The following is a 21,283-nucleotide window of genomic DNA, read 5'->3' on the forward strand; positions in this document are numbered from 1 at the left end:
GAGTGGATAGGGTCTGTAAGAGGGTAGGAAACCTCAGCAGATCATTGGAGAAATTTGAATGCAAGCAGTACATGATTTTCTTAATTGATACTTAATTGTTTCACTGACCTTGCTCCTATCTTTACTGAAATAACCTAAAGATTTCTATAGAAATGTCCCAGTTCTCTATGGAAACCTCTCCCTCATGAAAAGATGATTTTCACAAGGGGTATTATCACTGAAACAATTAAGATTCAGTTAGAGCTAAGAGTTGCTTTGGAAAACCATAGAAGCACCACAGATCCCACCTCTGAAGTATAATACAACAATCCTGCTGTCCTCCATATTGAACCACAATGAATTGACAAATTGATCAGACAGCACTCGTGCAATATATACAAAGGAACCACAAATCAGTGATCACTGACAAATCACTATCAGGCCAACTTGAAAACTAGAAAACATGCACAAGAGAACACAAAATCCATCACAAAGTTGCCATAGGTCTGATTTATACTGTGGTTCCAGTTCCCGAGCACCTACTGAAGCCTCTATCAATGTGCCATAAATACAGACACAATATTTTTCCATGAACAGTAGAGACAAATCAAACAGGAAACTGCTGTAGAAGCAGGTGGAAATCTGAGAAACAAAAGTGCTTTGATTTTTAGCAGCACTTCAATATAATAATTCGTTGAGGGGGCCATTTTAAACATTGCTACTTAGAAAAATTGCCTTTGGCACCAGTGTTTGCCTTTCTTCAGGGTCCTCTTTTTCGGGTGTTTTTAACTGAAGGCCTTAAAAGGATTGTGATCTTTCCCCGCACCTCCAGAAAGCGTTCCTGAAATTGCTCATCAGCTGACCGAGCTTGGTGCCTGAGCTCCTGTTTTAGCAAGTGCTTGTCCACTCTGCAAAGTGTTGTGCCAGAGGTACCAGGGATAACAGCTGGCCCAGCTGATTGGAAGCCCGAATTCTAGGAAACGGCAGCTCTGGTGCTTTCAGTGTTGCAGCAGCTATCCCATCCTTCAGTGCTGTTAGCTGGGTTTGTCAAGAGCGCATGCCAGAGCTGTGGCGACAAGGCCACAGGAATATGACCAGCGAGTCGCAGGGAGGGAGTGACTGACAGGCAGCCTATGACAAGAACGAGTACAGATCAAGAGGACGATGAGTAGGGAAATGACCTCTGGAAATGTCCTGTTTATTTGTGAAGTGTTTTGGTTCTGGCAAGGTCAACTTGTATTGGCCCGAAAGCTGAGTGGAAGGTTGTTGCTTTTCCTTATCCGTGCTGCAGCACTCGTGGAGCACCTGGAAATCACTTTCCATACCTCCAGGGGCTTCACCGGGCCAGGCAGCAGGGCCCACTGGGAAGGAGAGGTGGCAGCTTGGCCATGGAGGCCTCATCGCATGATCAGACTTTTAAAAAAACTCACGAGGGTTCAGGAACTTGACTGCCTCAAAACCCAGCTCTGGAGTTCAGTCCCACTTCCCTTGGCTCTGCATGAGGCTCCTGATCCACATGACCTCTAGTTCCAGTCCTGGAGTGAAAAAAACAGTACTTGAGGTGCCCATACGACAAAGTGAAAGAGGATTTGCACAGCATTCTTTCAGCATGTCCCAGCTGGGAGAGCACAGGGGACAGCAGTAGCCGGCCACTTAGTGCAGTCTGTGAGGCAGAAGAACCTCCCTTCTGTCCGCACGTGCATTCTCATATTGTTTATGCCTTTACTGAGAGGAAGAATAATTCAGAAGCATTTAACCAATCCCCCAGCCGAAGCCCCTGATGCCTCACGGTCAGGGCTGAGGTGATGCACGTCCCCGGCCAATTTTCCACATCAATCACCCCTATTTCTTTCTACCCTGTCTCTCCCCCTACCGTAACCACGTTGGCTGGAAAAATGTCAGGGGCGGTGGGGGGGGGGTAGGCCGGGGACTATTTTTATCAGAATTTCACAGAACTCTCCAGGACTCAGCCCCCCAGTCACAAAGAGCAGAGGTAGCAGTGGGAGGGTGCTTTTTTTTCCATGCCTCTGATGTCACGCTCTTCCCCGATGTCTTAAATTGGAATCAGCCGCAGGGTGGCAAGTGGGCTCAGGGAGAACAAAATGCGTTAGAAAGGGCAGGGGGTGCAGTCACGGGCTCTGATGCTGGAAGGGCTGATTATCTGGCTGCCGAGCACAGCCTCGCAGGTGACTGCTCTCCCAGCGGGCGACAGGGAACAGGAGTACTGCCTTTCTCCCTCTCCGCGAGTCTGCATCTCAGCCAAGGTAAAACCACGAGTCTCTTCTTATTTACTGGAATATCACAGGAGCTGGGCGGCTGGCTGCCTATTCACCAGCCCACTGCCATAAGCTGTCAGCTGTTTAAGTCAGTGAAGTGCTAGCCTAGCCTGGTGCCAGACCCCAGGAGCCATGTGTCTCCTCTTGAACCAACATGAAAAACCTGCGCTTGTATATTAACTCCTGTCAGCATGCTTCTTAGTGAACTGCTGTGCTAAAAGATCCTTGTACGCCTTCTCATTTTCCAGTTCTCTCTTTATGCGGTCCCTTGTCTGGTGCTTATACAGTATATAATAAAACAGTTGGCAGTAGTCTCACTATTATCATTCTTTGTGGTGTCATGCATTGATAAACTGATGATCAGCAGTTTTCAAGGAGAAGGGAAGCAGCTTAAGCCTTTCAAGTCTGTTTCTTGTCAACATTAATCCAGTAGGAAGTGGGTTAATACAGTGCACGCTGTACATGACCACATGTCATTGGCTAAGGATTCTGCTTTTCTGGGTCCATTACCTTTGTTTTACTAGTCCAGAGTAAATAGTTCAACATGCACAGCGCCTGCAGAGCCTCGTTGGGGAGCTAGAAAGGAGGGAGAAAGGTATGAGAAGTCAGAGCAACAGTAAAAAATCTTAGTGGTGAGGAACTGGAATAGTATTTCGATAAAATCAACGGGAACTGTAATTTTTATAATCTGTTATGGAGTCTAGGAATGGGTTATGCCAGATTCAGCACTTGGGAACTGGCATGTAGATGATGAAGTGTATCTGCTTTCTCATGCAGCACAGAGTGTAAAAATTACCTGTGGAATGTAGGGAGGCTGGATTGTGTCACACTGTGCAAGGAAAAGGCAGCGATGGCATTTCTAAACAGAACTGGCCGGCCTCATTGCTCAATAACGCTGCTGTAATCTTTGGATTACAGGTTAAGTGACTGAGGACTACAAGGTGCAGTAATTTTACAACAGGTGAGCTAGGGAACACAAATAGTTAAAAAGGTTTTTATAATAAAATCCTTATAATAATAATAATAATAACCTTAAACTATATAGCAATTTTCTGGACACTCCACACAAAGTGCTTTACAGGTATGGGGATCCCATCCACCACCACCAGTGTGTAGCCCCACCTGGATGATGCGACAGCAGCCATAGTGAACCAGTACACTCCCCACACACCAGCTATCATTGGGGAGGAGAACAGAGTCATGAAGCCAGTTCATACATTAGATGGGGAATATTAGGAGGCCATGAGGCCATGTTTAACGCCAGGGGAAAATTTGGCCAGGATGCTGTTTAACACCCCTACTCTTTTCAAGAAATACCCTGGGATAGTTAATGAACACGGAGAGTCAGGACCTCAGTTTTATGTCTCATCAAAAGGATGGCGCCATCTTTACAGTATAGTGTCCCCGTCACTATACTGGGGCATGAGGACCCACACAGACCGCAGGGTGAGCGCCCCCTACTGGCCACACTAACACCTCTTCCAGCAGCAGCCACAGCTTTCCCAGGAGGTCTCCCAACCAGCTACTGATCAGGCTCACACCTGCCCAGCTTCAGTGGTTTCAATACTGTTGATCATATCAGGGAGGTTAAACAGATTCGGGAATATAATTTGATCACCCATCCAACATGAAATAGCTGCTCATCCTCAGGGAAGGGTCAGGGCAATCCAAGAGAATGTGAGTCGCTGTGACCTTGCTGTTACATGTCATGGAAGTTCAGGGCGAGAGGTGGGACTCAGAGCATGTGACAGCTCCACAGATGGGACAGTTCATCCCGCGGCCATGGAGAAATAGGGCATTTCCAGTAACCATGCAAACTTTGCCTGCGTGTCACTGGGAGGTGGAAGGAAACCTGAACAGCAAATGCCCACAGAAGTCTGAGGCCAGAATCGAACCCCGGAGCCGTTTAATAAATTAAACACAGGACGTTTTTCTTACAAGCTCCCCTAAAGAAAGACTGCAATCACAACTCTTGAAATAGAATGGTCAGAATGCATTCGGAGCAACAAAACATCTTCAGTGTGCCCCAGCTGTTATCTGTCATGCTGTGTGAGGCTATTTAATGCTTTAGGCCTCTAACCCACAGGGCATACTGCTGGGTAAATAAAAGCTCTAGTGCAAGAGCCCGCAGCGCACAGTCTTAGCGTGAGCCTGTCCTCCTGTCTGCTCCGCAGGCTGCAGTCCTCCCTGTCTGTCCCCTGTCACTCCCCCTCCTCCAGCGACATGGCCCTGACGTCCTCAGTGGTGCGGAAGCCCACCTCCCACCGCTACATCAGCACCAAGGTCCTGCTGGCCGAGGGAGGGGAGTCGCCCTTCACCGAGCACTGTCGCAACTACGAGAACATGTACCGGGTAAGTGTCCCCGAGCCTTCCTCACCCTCCTCATCAGTGCATCTCTGCCACCTGCAACCAATCCAGGTCCGCTGGAAAAGATATTTAACAGATCTGCACATCTTTTTACTTGTATTTACTTCCGTACACTTACTTGTGCACAGAACAAGGGCATTAATGGACGTCAGGCCTTACTGGCTGACTGTGATTGGCATCAGCCAGTCTCTGCCCAGACAGGAGGGTAGGCGTGAGGCTGCCAGGCTTTCCCAGCAGCAGCTGCCCCACGGCAGTGAGCATGCAGTGTTATCAGTTCCTCCATTCAATGCCACCTCTCCTGTGTGCACTGTGGGACTTGAGGCCTGAAGCAATTGCGCGTTGAGATGTAGGTTTGAGAGCAGTTTCTCATCAGTTCTGCTTAGTCGTGCGTGAAAAGGGGTGGCATCCTCTTGCTTCTTGCTCATAACTTTGCAAAACTGAGAATGTAGATGAACTGTGTTTTACTGGCAGTTTGTCTGAAGTGACACCAGTCTGACAGCGTTCAGAGTTAACTAACCACCTCTAAGTAGAACCACAGTACTATGGGCATTTCCAGTTCTTTTTAGGCATGACTCAATTTGTGTCATGTTTGTGAAAATGTTTTTCTTTTCTCTTGAACACAACTCACAATCAAATCACAATTTTGACCCAACAACAAATCAGTGAAAAAAATGGTCAGTAATATTGTTAATATTATTCATTTATTTGGCTGAAGATTTGATCCATAGCAACTTACATTTATGTACTTTGATCAAATGAACAACAACATCTTACCTGGAATGTGAACCCACAGCCTTCTAGTTACAAATCCAGAACCTTAATCCCTGCTCCACACTTTGACCTAGATCTAATACTGCTGTTTGCCGAAGGGTTCTTTCTTTGCTTACTTTGTGGAATATTAGATTGCTACCATCTGGAAAACAGAAAGCAAGGCAAACATTTTTATGGTTAAACAAAGAATTTCAAATTCCCAGAAGCGCCTAGGTAGTCACTTGGTTACCATCACTGATAGCGCTGATGAAGCTGAAGGACAGGGATAAGACATATTGGAAATACCGATCTACAAGTGTATGCTTCTTCACCAAGACCCTGCAGACTGATATCCAGAAGCTGAAGGATCAAGTGCAGGAGATGCACAGAGACCTCACCAAGCACCACTCCCTCATCAAGACCGACACCATGGGGGAGATCCTGGAGAAATCGCTGGAGATGGATGTGCAGATCGCCTCCGAGTACTCCTCTGTGGAGATGATGAGGGCCATGTTCGAGGAGGTATGTCTGGGGCAAGGCCGAGGTGTTTCCAAGGAGTATTTGTTCGTATGTAAGTTCTAAATGTATTCAAGGGCTCTTTGGAGTCCTAATAACAGTTGTATTGTGTTAAAAGGTGTGAATGCAAGGTATGTGTGTATAATGCACTATATATAAGGAGATAATATGGCATAAGAAAGCTCTTCTTATGAGATTTCACAGCGTCTGCCATTGGATAAGTATCTGGGTTTTTTGTCAATAAGCCCAGTACAAAGTCTCTGTTCGCATCTTTCATCATTAGATGCACAGCAGTTAACGAAAGAGCAGACCCAGGAACAGAGCCAGAGGCATGATGTTACTGATTTGTGCTTCTCTCACAGATATGGGAGGAAACCTTTCAGAGGGTTGCGAATGAGCAAGAGATCTATGAAGGTAATAGCACGATGCACTGGTATTCTCACTGTGGGAGCCTTCTCTCTTTGGAAGAAGCCTGCTTGTCTTTGTGTTGACATGAGCTGTGTACCCCGTGCTTTACAGCACAGTTACATGACCTGCTGCAGCTGAAACAGGAGAACTCCTACCTGACAACCATCGCCAAGCAGATCGGCCCGTACATCCGCTCCATCGCCAAGGTGAAGGAGCGGCTCGAGCCCAGGTATTGCCTCTCTCTGTCCTGACGCAGACTGGTTTCCACACCAGGCCTGGAGAAACTTCTAATCATGCTGATCATTGTCCACTCATGCATTTCCATTCTGTAGAAAACCAGTTTGCGAGACATCGAATTCATTTACTGGTTGAAAATAAACACACAACTAAATATATAAATGCATATAAAGCTAAATTTGGAAACTGACTGATGTGTGTTAAATAGGTTTCTGGATTTAGAAGTAATAAACTCTGCTGAAGGGACTTATGTGACTGAAAAGCACTTCAGTTTATATTGTTAGGAGCAGATTATCCGATTCTTAAATTACCATAGGTAGGTTTAAAGGGACAAACATTGAACATACAAGACCCCAGTCTTACAAAGAAACAACATGAACGTTTTGGCTATTGACAGAGCTCAACTGACAAGGTCAACCGCCCTTGGTTGCAGTGTCTCTTGTGGGCGTGACTCATTTTCTGAAACGGTAATTCACACTGTGCACCTCAGAGACATTCTATAATTTAATTGTTACAGATCTGCCACAAAGCTAAAGCTCCACTTCGTTTAACTTATGTAAATGAATGAATTCTTGGCACAGAGGCATTTCATCAGCAAAGAAAGCTGATGATTGAGGAGATCTTATGCAAGCTGTAAAACACAATCCTCTTTACAAAGATCACACACTATGTAAGTGGCTTCCACTGTAAAGAAAGTTCTTCATCCTCTGTCTCTTGAGCATACAGTAGATATGTACGATAACTGCTATATGCTGCCGGTTCCTGCCTCATACTTATGACATGAGAAATATGAGGGATGTGAGTCATCTTTCAGCTATAGGTGGGATCACAGACTGCAAGGTCATGATTTCAATGAAAGCCACAGAAAGTACCATTTTCTCCCTTCTTGTAGACTAAAGGAGCCCAAGGAACTTAAAGATGACCGGACAGAGACCATGCTGAAAATCTATGAGGACAGCACCATGGCCAACGAGGCACAGCACAGGCAAGGCCTTTACCACCGACCCCATGTAGTATTAATGCATCTGCTTAGCTGGTTGTGCCAATCTTTTGATCTACCATTTTTAAATGAGCAGAACACGTTTCAAACAAGCCGACCCTTGACAGCTGTTCCACACTGCTGCTCTAATTTTCTTCCTTGCCTCTTCCTAAAGAAACGAGCTATCCTGCACCACCGACGACGACCAGGAGAAGCTGGTCGACAACCGCAACAAGATTCTGGACAACCGAGCGCTCAATATTCTGTCAGAGGAGCCCGCACTGAAGAGCAAGGATTACTACTGGCCAGGGAAGCAGAAGAATGGAGTGGAGGCTTCAAGCCGCAAAGAGTTGACACTTTAAGCCAGGCCAATGGACGTACTCCCACCACCCATTCATCTGAAGCCAGGAGGACTCATGCATAGTGACTGGATTTTGACTTGTATAGCAGAAGCTGAATAAGCTTTAGAACAAAAGCTGTATAAAGTACCTTGAAGGTGGGCTGAGGAACAACTTGAGTTCTAGGCCAGCCATTTGTGAAATCACTGGATTACTCACAAGACCACGTGCTGTGAGCAACAGACATACCAGAGTTCATGGGGGGGGAGTCAAACATACCGATTTTAAATCCGAGTTCCACAGTCGTCAACCTCTTAGCGGACAAGCCTGAATGTTGCCTCACAATTAAGTTTTTCTAGTGTTCACTTCGAAATCATCCTTGCAATCAGGTTTTTTTTATTTCAGGTCTGCTTGCAAACATTACAGGCTGAAGGGTTTGGCAGAGACGACACACTGTCTGCAAAAACAAGGAATGCCCCCCTTTTTTTTTGTCCAGCAAGCCAAATAATAAGAAATGGACTGAAGCAGCTCGTTCTTCAACAAGCACATTTACATGTGCTTTAAAAGAGATACTCTATAAATATGGTACACACTGGAAAAGCCAATGGCCACAGAGCATGGAAAGGAACACTGTTCCAAGAACTGCTTCAATTGTATGTTTTCACTATATTATTTCTAGTTTAAATAATTAGGGTTTATGCTGTAAATTGTATTGTACATTTAACATTACTGTATCCATTGTTATGATGTATCATTATCTACAAAATGCTACAAAAAAACTGAACTTGCTTCATCTGCTAAATTCAATCATTTAAAATCTTAAACTCCCTCTAAGCTTCAAAAAGCATCAGCATTCTTTCACATAAAGGATTAAGGTTTTGGTTTAAAAACAGAAGAAGCTATTTTATTTGCTTATTGGGGGTACACACCAAAATGTTTTCCAATAGTTTTTGATATCAAATATTCTTTTTAAATAAATGTGCAAATTCTACAATATTCTAATAGATATGCAGGCACAATAACTTTTCCTTTACATTGTTTCCAGAGATTACTGTAGAGGCAGTAACTGGCTCAGCTATCACATAGCACCAAAACATTTTAAAGGGCTTCCTCAGCAGTGTTAGAATGCAATTCACATGATGAAAAAGCATTAAAAAATGAACACGGAGATCTTAATAATTCCAGCAGGTTTATTTGTACCCCCTCCCTTCCTGCCTCACAAGAATCTTCAATACTAAAATACAATACTGTATATAAAAACAACTCCTCCCAGTCCAGTAAATATTTACAATCAACCTCCAGGTCGTAAAAAGGAATGAGGGATTCTTCCTATAATAGGGAACTCTGGGACCAAATGTGTCTTTTCAGATCCAGAGGCAACCTGAACTTGCCTCGGCTCTTTGAAAAGGCACAGGATTCAGGAGTGGATTCACAGGAGTCAAGATTGCATTGTCTGGGAAGAGAAAGATAAATAGTTTTTATTGGTTTGCAGTGGTTTCAGAGCTCCAAGTGGTCACAGATACCATGCCTTTCAAATTGATCAATTCACAACCAGACATGCTAAGACTTTAGGGCTCTGGCCCATGAGATTGAATTACAAATGGCAAGGAAGTGTGGAAGAGAGGAAGTAAAGAGATCTTGAAAACAGGGGCTGCAATTTTCATTTATTAGGAATTATATATTAGGAGTAAACATTAACAGTGCTAACAATCTACCATAAACTTGAACTCAGATTGATCAACTGCGAGGTTATTAAATACAATGTGACTTTACTGACTTATAAAGTGCAATTTGCAGCCCCTTAAGTGGTACCAATATCAGTAACTACTGTCCAATCTGGACCTGGAACAGACACCTCAGTGGTTCTCCTTGACTCTGTGAGAAGCTCCAGCTTCTCGAGAAACAAGCACGTGCCCTGAGAGGTGAGGGAAGAAACTTTGGCATCTCATATGTCAGGAAAGAAGGGCAATATCCCACAATCCTGCAGTATTAGAGCTGAAAAGACTGTAGACATGTGAGCAAACATTACAGTATATTCCAATTAATGTGAGGACAATTTGAGAATCCCAACCCCAGTGAACGTACGACATGAGCACATCCCTACGAAGGAAGAGAACGTTTGGGTCAAATTTCATACTGTGCAGACCTTCATTTGAGTGGAGTGGAGAGAGTAAATGAAAACACTGTGAAAGTCAATGGGAAGTCCCCACCAATTGTGTGCATTTGGGTCTTTCCTTTATATTATCCCCAGGAAATGAAACAAGGGCCCACTGCAAGTACAGTAAGTCACAGAGCCATAGAAAAGACATTTCAGTCTTAATCAAGTAGATCTTGACCAAATAACAAAAAAAAACTAAATTGTAATCAGCAACTAGGATCTTATTTACTACTGTTCTCAGCGGTGGGGAACATCACCTCAGCAGCCATACTGAGACAGAACAGGAATGAGAACTATTAAAATAGTACCAAGTACCAGCCAGATTCGGGAGTTTCCAACATGCCATGTGTAGTTGGCTGGGATGTTACCCGATCTCAGCCTGGGCAAAATAGTCCAGGGTCTCGCACAGATCGGCATATTTTCACAAAGCAAGCACATTTCTTCCCATAGGTTTCCAAAATGTTTTTCAGTCCCCTTGCTAGCTGGGACATTTTTTAAAGAAAGGTCACTGTGATATAAAGAGAGGATATGGGAAAAAGTTTACTTTGATTGTCTATAATTGCGATGTATGTTATATTTTAAGGCAAATCAAAGCCTTAAGCACTAGAAATAAAAAATGGAATTTAAGCAGGAGGAAGAGAAAGGGGCACTATAACAGAAAGACTGTAATTTGGTCATGTTTGGCTAAAAATAAGCCTATTAGTCATTAATACTAAAACATATGCCCATGTTTTAACATAATATCTGGTACAGTGTCTTTCAATTTACAAGTCACCTTCGATGTGACAGAGCTCAAACCATTTTACAAAACTTACACACCAAATTCAAATATTTAACTATTTTCAAGGATCAGCACGCACAGACCTGCTGGGGTTGCTCATCCATAAATACAGAGCAAAACAGACAACAGCAATCTCTTCTGTTTTTCTGTTGTACTATTGTACAACATAATTGTAAAACTGTAACCTGATGCGAAGTTTTTTTCCAGAAGTACATGGACTACCAGGGACTGGACCACGGACCCAATCATCAGTCTAAAGAACAAGCCCTACATGCATCTAACCGTAAACAGGCAGGTGACAGACTTGGCTAGCATGACTTTGTACTAAAAGCTAAGAACAGCTGGGGAAGACCTGAAGGGCACATTTCCCGCTGGTGAAAGGAGAGGATTGGGTGGGGGGGGGGATAGATCATGAGGTTCAGTGCATCAGGAGGAAGAACAAGGGTGAGAAACTGGGAAAAAAAAGCACACAAAAGGTAATCAACAGTGCCTCCGGTCCTGAAATTCTAATTGCTAAAGAGTTACACTGGAAAAGAAAGGAGTCGCTCATGGAGAGGGTTTGGTGTGATGCCCAGAGGTGCAGTGTGGCCGTGTCAGAGTCTGGCCGCCCCCGTCCTGTGATGTGCCATGGGTGGTGGTGGTGGGGGGGGTCTCTGATGAGCTCAGGGGTCCCTCTGCTCGCTGGGTGATCAGCGGAGAAGCGAGGCGCAGAGTTACTAGGCTGCTGCTGCTGCTTTCCTCTCACAGTCCAGTCTGTAGTCTTTGCGTTTTTTACGCCTCCACCCTGATGCCTGGAATGAAAGGCAGGCCCGTGGGCACCTTGCGTTTGTACTCCAGGTAGTCCTCCCCGAAGAAATGGATGAGCGAGATCTCCTCCTCCTCGATCCGCTCCCTGAAAAACCTCCAGGAGGCCAGCGTGTAGCCCAGGACACACACCGGGTTACACAACATCACCTGCAAGACACGAGCGAGCACAGCTCACAGGGGCACGAGGACAGAGGGATCCGTGTGGGATCAGAGCCCTAGACAGGGAACCAAGGGGTCCTCTAGGCTTGCTTTGCGTCCTGGCCTTGTTTATTACTGAATTCCTCATTTATCTGAAAAAGTATCCCTCTGCCCAGGCCTGTAAGCACATGACAAATGATACAGACCTATAAAGCCTGCAGGATTGGAAATGTTTGCCGTTACAGGGGAACACAAAGTGGTCTATTTCGATGGCTGTGTTGAAAAGCCGAATAAAGATTTATGTAGGACAACTTAATAAATGGAAGCAGGCTCGCGCATGAAATATTTCCATAAAGAGCTCTTGCAATAACAGGTTGACATTCCTTACAATGCGTCACTGCTAAAGCGAACATAAACTTTATGGGCAACGTAACAAACGCCGATGAGTTTTCAGGACGCCATGGCCGCAATGAAAAATGTATGAGTACTTAGTACTGCATCAGTAAAAACTTTCCAGCAATAAATTAGGCCGTTTAGGTCTATATGCACGCCATATGTAAGAAAACCATATGTAAAGGAAATTAACTAAACAACAGCACTGCTTTATTAAGGATAGGTTAAATCTCCCCACCACCCTCAAACACAGTGCAACTTCCCAGCTTCCTCACTGACACCTGGACTGTCTGTCTGCTCAGACAGGGCAAAATGATCAATTAATCCTGTGCCTGCGCTAAGCTGCCAATACAGTGCAGGGCTGGAGTCGCTGGAGGACAGCCCGACTGTGCTGCAGGAGGAGGGCTTACCTGCGTGCCGATGCTCCAGTAAAACCAGCCCACGTAGGAGGGGTGTCGGAAGCAGGAGTAGACGCCAGTGGTCACCAGGACGTGACTCTGGGACTTCTCGTTCTGGACAATGTGGTTGAAGTTGGAGCCAGCGGTCAGCATGGCAGACTTGCGCAGGCACTCCCCGAAAAGGACCATCAGCAGGCCCAGCAGGCTCAGCCAGCCCAGCTGTTTCATTTCTGAAGGAAGCGAGACAAAGGACAGGGCACAATGGAGAGGGCACTCAAACACCACGTCTTCATCACTTGAGTAAAGCTGTCGAGACTGGGGGTTGCATATGTTTGATATGCGACAGATCAAAACAGAAAAGATTCAATATAAGCAATAAAAACAAATCCAGAAACTGTCCTAACAACTGCCACTCCCTATTTTGAGAAAACACAATTAAAAAGCAATTCAGGAAGTAAAAACCCACACAGTTTCGTCAGAAGTAGTCCTGGTTCCGACTGAAGCGGCACCTAACCACACACTTTTTTATGCTATGACAAAAAACATGGAGGTTAAGATCCAATTCCCTATACGAAGCTTGCTTGATTAGACGCTTCAAACCAGGAACCTCAACCCCAGTGTTGTACAAAATAGTTTTATAATCTGAATTACAAAAATAAAAGCTGAGGTTCAGAGAGGACATTTTGGCAATGTTTACTACAGGATTAGAATGAGGCGCATGGCTCCAGCCCTGGAAGGCAGCTGTGTCAGCAGATTTCAATTCCAGCTCATTACTGGCTTACATGCACCATATACCTTTCTCCATGTTCTTTTAGCACTGGAGATGTTGATAGACCTACAGTACTTTCTTATACGAAAATGATGCATTTTACAATAGTAGTGTGACAAATTCATGATTTTAGATTTCTAGTGTCTGTCGAAACAAACTACCTGTCTCCTTTTGTTAGTCAAGCCCCTTTTAGAGCAGCACAGCTACAGCCCCAGATACCTGCATGAGAGGTTTTTTTCTCATGTCTAAAAGAAGCGCTTTATGAGCTAGACTGTGAGGCGCTTCTAAGGACTGAAGTATGACAGCCTTACCACAACTCTTCCATGCGTACCCCAGTATATTCTGGCTTTCATTCCAAGTGAATGAACAATTGTATTTCAAACTTTTAAAGACTTATCAATGAATATCAACTGATATGCACACAAGATGGAATGCAAATGTTAGTGTGTCAATTGGTTATCTGGAACTTAGCCATCGAAACAAATATAACTGAGAGGAGAGCTGAAAGCTAGCAAGTTTCATGAAAACATCTAACCTTGTTTCACTATTTAAGAGATTAAATAGTTTAAAACTACAAACAGTTGACTTTAAGGGCTGCAATGAGCTAAACTAACAAAGTCCAGCTGGAAGGAAAAGCCGAAGAGACAGGACTGGAAACCCGACGATTTGACTCCCGGTAGTTTTATAGGTCTCATTAATCATCCAAGGCTGAAGACTTTTGAGAAAGTGTTTAGATGAGGTAATGGGCCTGAAGCTGAAGTTTCAAAATTAAATGACACCACAAAGACAAGACTTGGATTCAAATGCATTTGTGAAAGCTGTTCAAGGAAGACAATGCACGCTTCAAACTGTGAGCAGCACTGGGTGAAGGCAATCCTAAGACTCTCCGAACAACCTTCATCAACGGATCTGAACTCAGGTCTGCCAGCCAACAGGCCAGAGTGTGTGGACAGACCTGGGACCAGTAGTCTCTCCAGGGTGAACTCCACCCAGGAGGAGATGGCAGCCACGGTGTATTCCAGGCTGTGGTTGATCAGGAAGGAGTCCAGGGAGAGGCTGTGGGGGTTGATGATGGCCGTCACCAGGTACTCCGAGTAGTGGAAGAAGGAGAGGGAGCACATGTACCTGTGAAGCGCAGAGACAGGACAGCAGTGAAAGAGGCCCTTTGCACACTCAAGTGTCCTGCTTCTCAGAATCCTTCACATTTCCCCTTTGAAAGGCGTACGCCATGATTACAAGAACCTACCAAAGGACGACACTTGGCTCACTAGGCTGGTAGCAGATGAATGATCTAAGATTTCCATCTATTTCTTAAAGTATCTCTTACAGCAGTTCCCACAAGCTTTCACATCCCACACTCATAGTACGTTAATAGAAACATATCATGCCACATTGGCGGCCCACAGCCAAAGGTCATTATTATAATATTATAAAACAAACCTATCTCTGTGCACAGTGGCCTCATCCTGGCAGGAATTGACGGTAGAGAGCTCTAGCTTAGCCTCTCTCAGACGTTCTCAATATTCCTAAACTTAATTTCCACTATCACACCTGGGACATTATATTACTTGTGAGGCCACCCCATACCACTCACAGATGATAATTTACTGGTACTGATACCTTAAAATATAATTATTGCCCGTGTCTGGTACAACTGTAATTACAGTAGCTCATGGTAACATATACAATCATGCGAGGAGATTATTTACTTAGCGCCTAGGACAGGATAAATAGGATAAAGCACAGGTCTTGGTCACTGTGAAGGACAGGGAGATTTGAGATAAAATTCTGTCGTCAGATTTTATTGTTTTTATTAATTGAAATACATCCATTGCCAACATTTGAATTTGATGTGCTCAGTGCTTGACAAAGAAAAAAAAAACACTAGTGTTTCTATCCAGTTGTAAATCTCATAAAAGGCCTAAGGCTCCCCTACAGGAGCTTGCGCCAGTGGTAATAACAGACTTGATCATATAAATGCCATGGCGACCACTTACCAGCCAAAATATTTCCAGGATGTCTGGCTAAAGCTCATCAGCAAGCCACAGCCGAAGGCAAAGCCCAGGAAACCAGCTCGCACCGCAACCTGGGAACCAGAGAGGACAGGCTGAGGACTGGACACATGGACAAGGGCACAACCGCCGCCGCTAGGAAGAAGCCATCGCAGGCTCGTGGAAGAATCCAAACGCTTTCCTTCAAACGGATCTCTCTCCTGTTTTCAGACAGGCCGCCCGCCTCAGAAACACCTGCAGCAGCCTGGAGCAATGTTTAAGGTTGGGGACCCGTTCTTGGAAGGTTGCAGGTTCAAATCCTGGTGGGATGCTGAAGTAGCACCCCTCATCAAGACACTTTACTCAAAGTGCTTCAGAAAAATTCCCTGCTCTGTGTATATATATATACACACGCATGACCATGCAACTGCAATTGCCTTATGTTGTGATATAAAGGCTTCCTATAAATGCTTCAATAAACTAATATTATTCGCTATTATTAACGAATAATACTCAATACTAACAATAATCTAATAGTTTAGAGATTGTACTGCAGTGCCACTGCTTTTCAAAACCACTTCCTCTTTGCAACGTGTCTGTTTCTAAACTGAACTTCACCTCCTCCATACAATCGCTCTGGTAACTTCTATTGCATTGCACTGATGCCAGACAGGTTAGTGTATATCATCTGCATTGGAAGGCAAAACGAATGTTAATTTCAGAGGAAGCTGGAAGATGCCCGGATAGCCTTTATTAGGCAGCTACAGTTCTCGTTGGAGACAGAATTATTAATATTCGCTCCTGCATTGGCAGCGATCAGGTTTACACATTACTGTGCAGGGAATTGTCTCTAAAGCAGAACCTCGCAGGGCAGCGTAATATAATATTTACACAGAAAGCCCCCATTCATTTAAACATCGATAAAATCGGCCACACGTGGCTACACGTGACGCATTCTCAGTCAGAAAGAAGACCAATATATAAAACTGAGGGAATGTAATATTTTAAGAATCAAGTTAGGACCAACTGCCAACAAGTAAAATGAAATACTAATTGGAGTTATTGATCAGTTACACACTTAAATTAAATGTGTTTAATCTGATTCAGGTTTAGAGAAGAGATGGTGTAATCGGCAGCTAAATATAAGGACTGTAGCCAGGTTTAAGAGAGATTTCCGGCCAGACAGAAGCAGATGTCTGACCCAGATACTGAAGTGTAGACAAGGAGTACAGAAGAGACGAACTCGTGTTTGTAGCATTCACCCAGAGACACACACGAGCAAACGAGCTATTCTGTTTCATGCAGCAGAAAAAGTAAATAAAATCCATTACAAACCACCAGAATATACTAAATATCTACAATGCACTGCACGTACATGCACATATGACAGAACGGGGAGAGTAAGTAGTCTTACCTTATACAGGGGTCCCTTGTACAGGATTAGCAGCAAGCCATTCACAACTGCAATGTAAACCACTATCGCTATTTTACCGTTCAGCCCGTTTAGGACGTCTTGTGCCCATTCAACGTGCGCCCCCGCCTCCGTAAACAAGGGTATTAACACAACACAGAGTCCTAAAACGAAGCTTATCAGACTTACTCGCCCCTCCAGCACGAACTTACTACCTGCCATGTTGGAAACCGAAGACCCTGCTGCAGCATCGCGAGATTTTCACATTATTCCACCGGCTTCTCGGTGACAGCCGCCTTCTGCAGGGGCCTTGTTCTCTGCTGCCGCCTAGCGGCTGGTTGCCGCACAGCAATAGATCGTCATTCTTCAACTCGAGCTGCAAAAATGTTGTTTTTCGTTGCACCCTTAAACACAATTTAGGAAACAGTTCAAAGAAACGCGAGGTATCGCGTTTACGCTTGTAAGAGGCTGGGGAAATGAGTGCACACATCTACATTTTTAGGACTTACGTGAAGATTAAAGATTATTCCCGAAGAGCAGTTCTAGGCATCAGTGTTATGTATTTATTGAGTTTATCACTCAACTGAAAGCTCGATTTCTCCGTAATGGACGTTGAACATCAAATTTCTTTTTTGTGCCCTTCTGAAATCTCAGTGCTAATGGGGACACATTGTTTAGGCGTACGTTTTTTCCTGAAATACTATTTCTCGTTCGTGTTATTGATATTGCAACGACGCTCAAACTATTTCTGACAATGCCAGTCACTGTGTCGAATGAAGAAGGGTATTTTTCCGTTTCTATTTTGTGAACGTTTGTAGTACACCTATCCCCTATATAATTCACATACAGTCGTATAACTATGCGTCTATCCATTTCAAGATCTATTTCAATAAAAGTATTTTTATTACACTACCTAAAAAATTAAATGCTTCTAATAAAAATGCAATACTTTTCCTTGTTGTAGTACACAGGAGCATGCTGCCTAGAGTTAACACACCTGACGACGCATCCTTTTGTGGGTAATAAGCGAAATATTCTGTTCAGTACTTGCACTTGATCACAATTACCACGAGAGGGAGATACCAGCAAAAAGTTTTGAATCCTAAAAAAAACAGCAAGGCAAATACGTGCAAACACACGAAGTGTGTTATACAACCTCCTCCATCAATGAAAGAGTACTGCTGCTTTTTTAACGGAAGGAGAGTCTGACATCCAGACTGAATGGACACAGCAGACTGACTAATAAAAATGCGACAGAGGGGATCAAAACATCAGAGGCAACTTTGAAAAGAGCCAAGATATAGTTCATATGCTTACAAGTCTGTTCTCCACTAAAAGTCCTTGTTGCTATGACTCCCAACACTCGGCAGTTGTTTTCTATGTTCCATTAATATGGACTATCTTGTGTCTGCAACACACCACCACAACCAACTGCCTCTCCCCAAGCTCAGTCGTTTTCAGTCGTTATTCCCCATCTCCCGCAGATGAAGGAGCGTATTCCTCCGTGTCTCGCCTGCAGCCCTGGCGCTTGTGTTATTGTCGGCGCCAGCTCCTCTGGAGATTGCGCCCTGTGTAGAGAAAGAGGCAGCGCGGAGGCTGTCAGTCACTGCCTCTCCTCTTCTGTAGCTGCTTTCTAACCGTGCATGTTTTACAGTATGTCTCTGCAGATTTCATCGTACTTTCCCCTGCAGACCGGAGCTAATCTCATCCCTTACCTGGTTTATGTATGCACTGGTTTTCGTTTCTTGTATGGTAAAAACGAAAAACACAGACATAAAAGTTAATTTTGTCCACTTTTCCCCACTGTGCTTCCATGCCTGTTGCATAAATACTGATCTTTCATGTGAGTGTTCCCATCAGGCCCTGCATTATATGCCAGGATTAGTTTCTGTATATTCGAATATTTCTGTATGCACCATTTTGTATCTAGTGTTTTGTTGTGCCATGTCCAGCTTTCTCTTTTTATTATCTCATGTCAGTGTCTTTATCTTTCAGAGGAAAGCCGATTCCCAATAACAACCCTTCTTAACCCCTTCAAAACTCTCTGCATGTCTCTGAGTGCCACTCTGACACAGCGCCCCCTGCCAGTAGGGATGAGAAGAAACCTTTCCAACACTCATCTTGCCTTACACATCCGCGGTCTGCCAGCATCAAACATCCCCACTTGCAGCATTATTTGCCTATCCTTTTAGTCCTGGTATTTTCCTCTAGCAAATAAATGTATTTTAAAATAAGCACCCAAGTCCAAATATTTATGTTCTGCATAAACAATATTTATGTTCTACAACAATGTAATACAAAATATAAATCAAGGTACTGACTTGTTTCCTGATAGCAACAAGAGGAAGTAAAAAAGCTGTTTACAATTAAAACAGTAATTAATTTGAAACATCCTCGACTATCATCTTAAACTACCGCAACAGGATGAAGGCTGAACAATACTGTAAGGCTAGCTGCTCAAGAACTGGCACTTCCACAAGATATCAAAAGATTATTGCCCAGCGTAAAAACTAATTAATAGGCTAAGAGGACTTTTTTTTGTCTTCTCCAACGTCATTTTCTGTCTTTCTGCACTAGGGGAATGTTTTTAGCAATCTGGATTACAAAACAGGAGACAACAGGGAATGCCTAAACACACGGCACAAAAGTTCAGTATGTGAGAATGAATGAAAGAGGATAGGACCAGTAAGAAAATAAAAATATCTTCAGCAGCCCTGGGAGGAAAACACCTGACCAGATTATCCTGCAGAGAGCCAGAAAGTAAAAAAAAACCTCACACATCTTTTGGGTCAAGGGTTCAGGCTCATTAAAAATCAATCAGTCCCTGGTTTAGCAGTGATGAATTTCATAAATCAATCGACAGCCAGCGTGTCCCTGTGGTAATATTTTATATCCTCCTTTGGTTTAAGCATGCTCACGACTAGGTTAACCCGCTTTCATTACACACTGCAAGGTCCTTAAACTGTGAGGTGAAGTGAGGGAAAGCAAATCAGAACAAACCTCAGTCACTGATTCAGTTTTGAGCATAAAGGCAAATAAACACAAGCAACCCCCCCACCATCTATACTGCACTACAGTGAAATTCACACACAAAAAAGCTCCAGTGCTAAAGCTTGCCTTTCCACACACCCCTTAACAAACCTACAGCGAACACCTGTGAAAACACCCCCAGCTCTGACTAACTGTGATTGTTTCGTTCTCAATCTGTTAAACCTCATGCAGGCACATTAATCCATATTCCACCTCAACCTAGAGCTTGGCTTCCTTCACACAGCCTCCCTGCAGCTCTGTGCGGTATGTCTCTTTCAATTGGAGTGCCTGCTGATGCCCCTGCACTCCCACTGCTGCAGGTAGTGGGGTTGGAGTCTGTATTCCATCAGGAAAGGGGGTGTGAACGGTTTGAAATGAGCAAACAATGCCAAAAGCAAACACATGTAGCCATGTCAAGACTAGAGCGTAACAACGGATGTTGTCTACATGTGACCTTCCAGCTTTCAGGTATCAGGATAGTCAGCAATCGACAATGTTATTAATTAGATTCTCGACTGCCCTTCTCATGACATCCACAGGGAATAAGAGAAGCAGGCTGCGAAAGGTTAAGAGGTCAAATGGTATGTTTTTGATGTTCGTAGTCCCTTAAGTGACGCACATCTTCGTTCTCCTCGTTTTGCCTTTGTCTATGCATTTCTCTAAAAAGTTCCCCGGGGCTTCAATTACAGTGTGGTTTCCAGTGATGGTCATATGATGCAGCTTTCTGCATTTCTAAAGGTCATCTTGTCAATAGTTTGCAAAGACTGTGGTGGAGATTAAAGTGTTAATGCCCTGGCTGGGATACTTTGCTCAAAGCACAGGGCTCAACCTAAAGAGTAGCTGTACAGTATACATCTGCAAAGGAAAAAGCAGAAAGGAACGGCAAAGGAAACCCTAGTTCATCTGCTCGAAGATTTTGTGAAAGAATGAAATGTCCAACAGAGCTCTGTATTAGCATAAAGCGCTTAATTCCTCAGCAGACACTTACTCAGTTCCAGCTGGCGTGAAGATGAAAGTGAAATGATTACAGTGTAATTCTGAAGGCTTGTGTGGAACTGGATGATTAAGACTTTACCTACAGGACAGTCGTCAGGGCCTAACCAGAGGATTTTAATAAAGACCTGCAGGAATTCTTAATGCCTTCCTGTGGATTCCAGTGCAACACATTTGGAAAACTCCATTAACACGGAGAACAAAGAACAATTTTCTGAGACAGAGTGGACAATCAGTTCACCACCATTTGAATGTTCACTATAAACTAACTAGACATTGGCACTACGTTCTCAGCCAGATATACAAATTATTCTCTTGTTTTACAGCCCTGATTTGTCTTCATGACATGTCTGAAATGAAAAGAAGCAGATCCTTACATCACAGATGTAAGGCTTTATTGAGCTATTACTGCAGCCCGGTGCGTTTCTCCACCCGTGTGATTACATTAAGACCTCAAAGGATGTGGCGGCAGTCTCCACAGAGCAGAATAACACTTTGAGAGCTCTTTTCATTCCTATCAGGTAGTTCTCCCATTTTATCAAATTACAATTACAATATATACAG

At 43.9% G+C, this 21,283-nt stretch overlaps 2 protein-coding genes across 3 annotated transcripts in view; one reads left to right on the plus strand and one right to left on the minus strand.

Moving 5' to 3' along the window:
• Window positions 1-9,029, plus strand: part of rnf207a (ring finger protein 207a) — a 25,232-nt gene extending 16,203 nt beyond the window's left edge. For both annotated transcript variants that reach the window (XM_015336978.2, XM_015336979.2), the window contains 6 exons: window positions 4,430-4,607; window positions 5,709-5,894; window positions 6,251-6,302; window positions 6,408-6,525; window positions 7,426-7,518; window positions 7,688-9,029. In XM_015336978.2, the coding sequence (XP_015192464.1) occupies window positions 4,430-4,607; window positions 5,709-5,894; window positions 6,251-6,302; window positions 6,408-6,525; window positions 7,426-7,518; window positions 7,688-7,874 (814 nt within the window). In that variant the 3' untranslated portion in view covers window positions 7,875-9,029. The remainder of the gene's footprint in view (window positions 1-4,429; window positions 4,608-5,708; window positions 5,895-6,250; window positions 6,303-6,407; window positions 6,526-7,425; window positions 7,519-7,687) is intronic.
• Window positions 9,023-17,265, minus strand: icmt (isoprenylcysteine carboxyl methyltransferase). The gene is made up of 5 exons (XM_006642047.3): window positions 16,700-17,265; window positions 15,292-15,380; window positions 14,250-14,419; window positions 12,538-12,755; window positions 9,023-11,743 (listed from the first exon to the last, which is right to left on the minus strand). Exons 1-5 carry the CDS (start codon window positions 16,916-16,918, stop codon window positions 11,561-11,563), a joined length of 879 nt encoding a protein of 292 aa, XP_006642110.1. The 5' UTR covers window positions 16,919-17,265; the 3' UTR covers window positions 9,023-11,560.
• Window positions 17,266-21,283: the final 4,018 nt, after the last annotated feature.

This window comes from Lepisosteus oculatus, chromosome 25, assembly GCF_040954835.1.
Source record: "Lepisosteus oculatus isolate fLepOcu1 chromosome 25, fLepOcu1.hap2, whole genome shotgun sequence".
NCBI lineage: Eukaryota > Metazoa > Chordata > Actinopteri > Semionotiformes > Lepisosteidae > Lepisosteus > Lepisosteus oculatus.

What these genes read in the sequence shown, in the direction of transcription:
- icmt (XM_006642047.3), bottom strand. Translation starts at nt 16,918, where the DNA reads ATGGCAGGTAGTAAGTTCGTGCTGGAGGGGCGAGTAAGTCTGATAAGC. An exon ending in ACAAGGGACCCCTGTATAAG is followed by an intron (nt 15,381 to 16,699) that starts GTAAGACTACTT and finishes TCTGGTTCCCAG; the next exon opens with GTTGCGGTGCGAGCTGGTTT. An exon ending in TCCTGGAAATATTTTGGCTG is followed by an intron (nt 14,420 to 15,291) that starts GTAAGTGGTCGC and finishes TGCGCTTCACAG; the next exon opens with GTACATGTGCTCCCTCTCCT.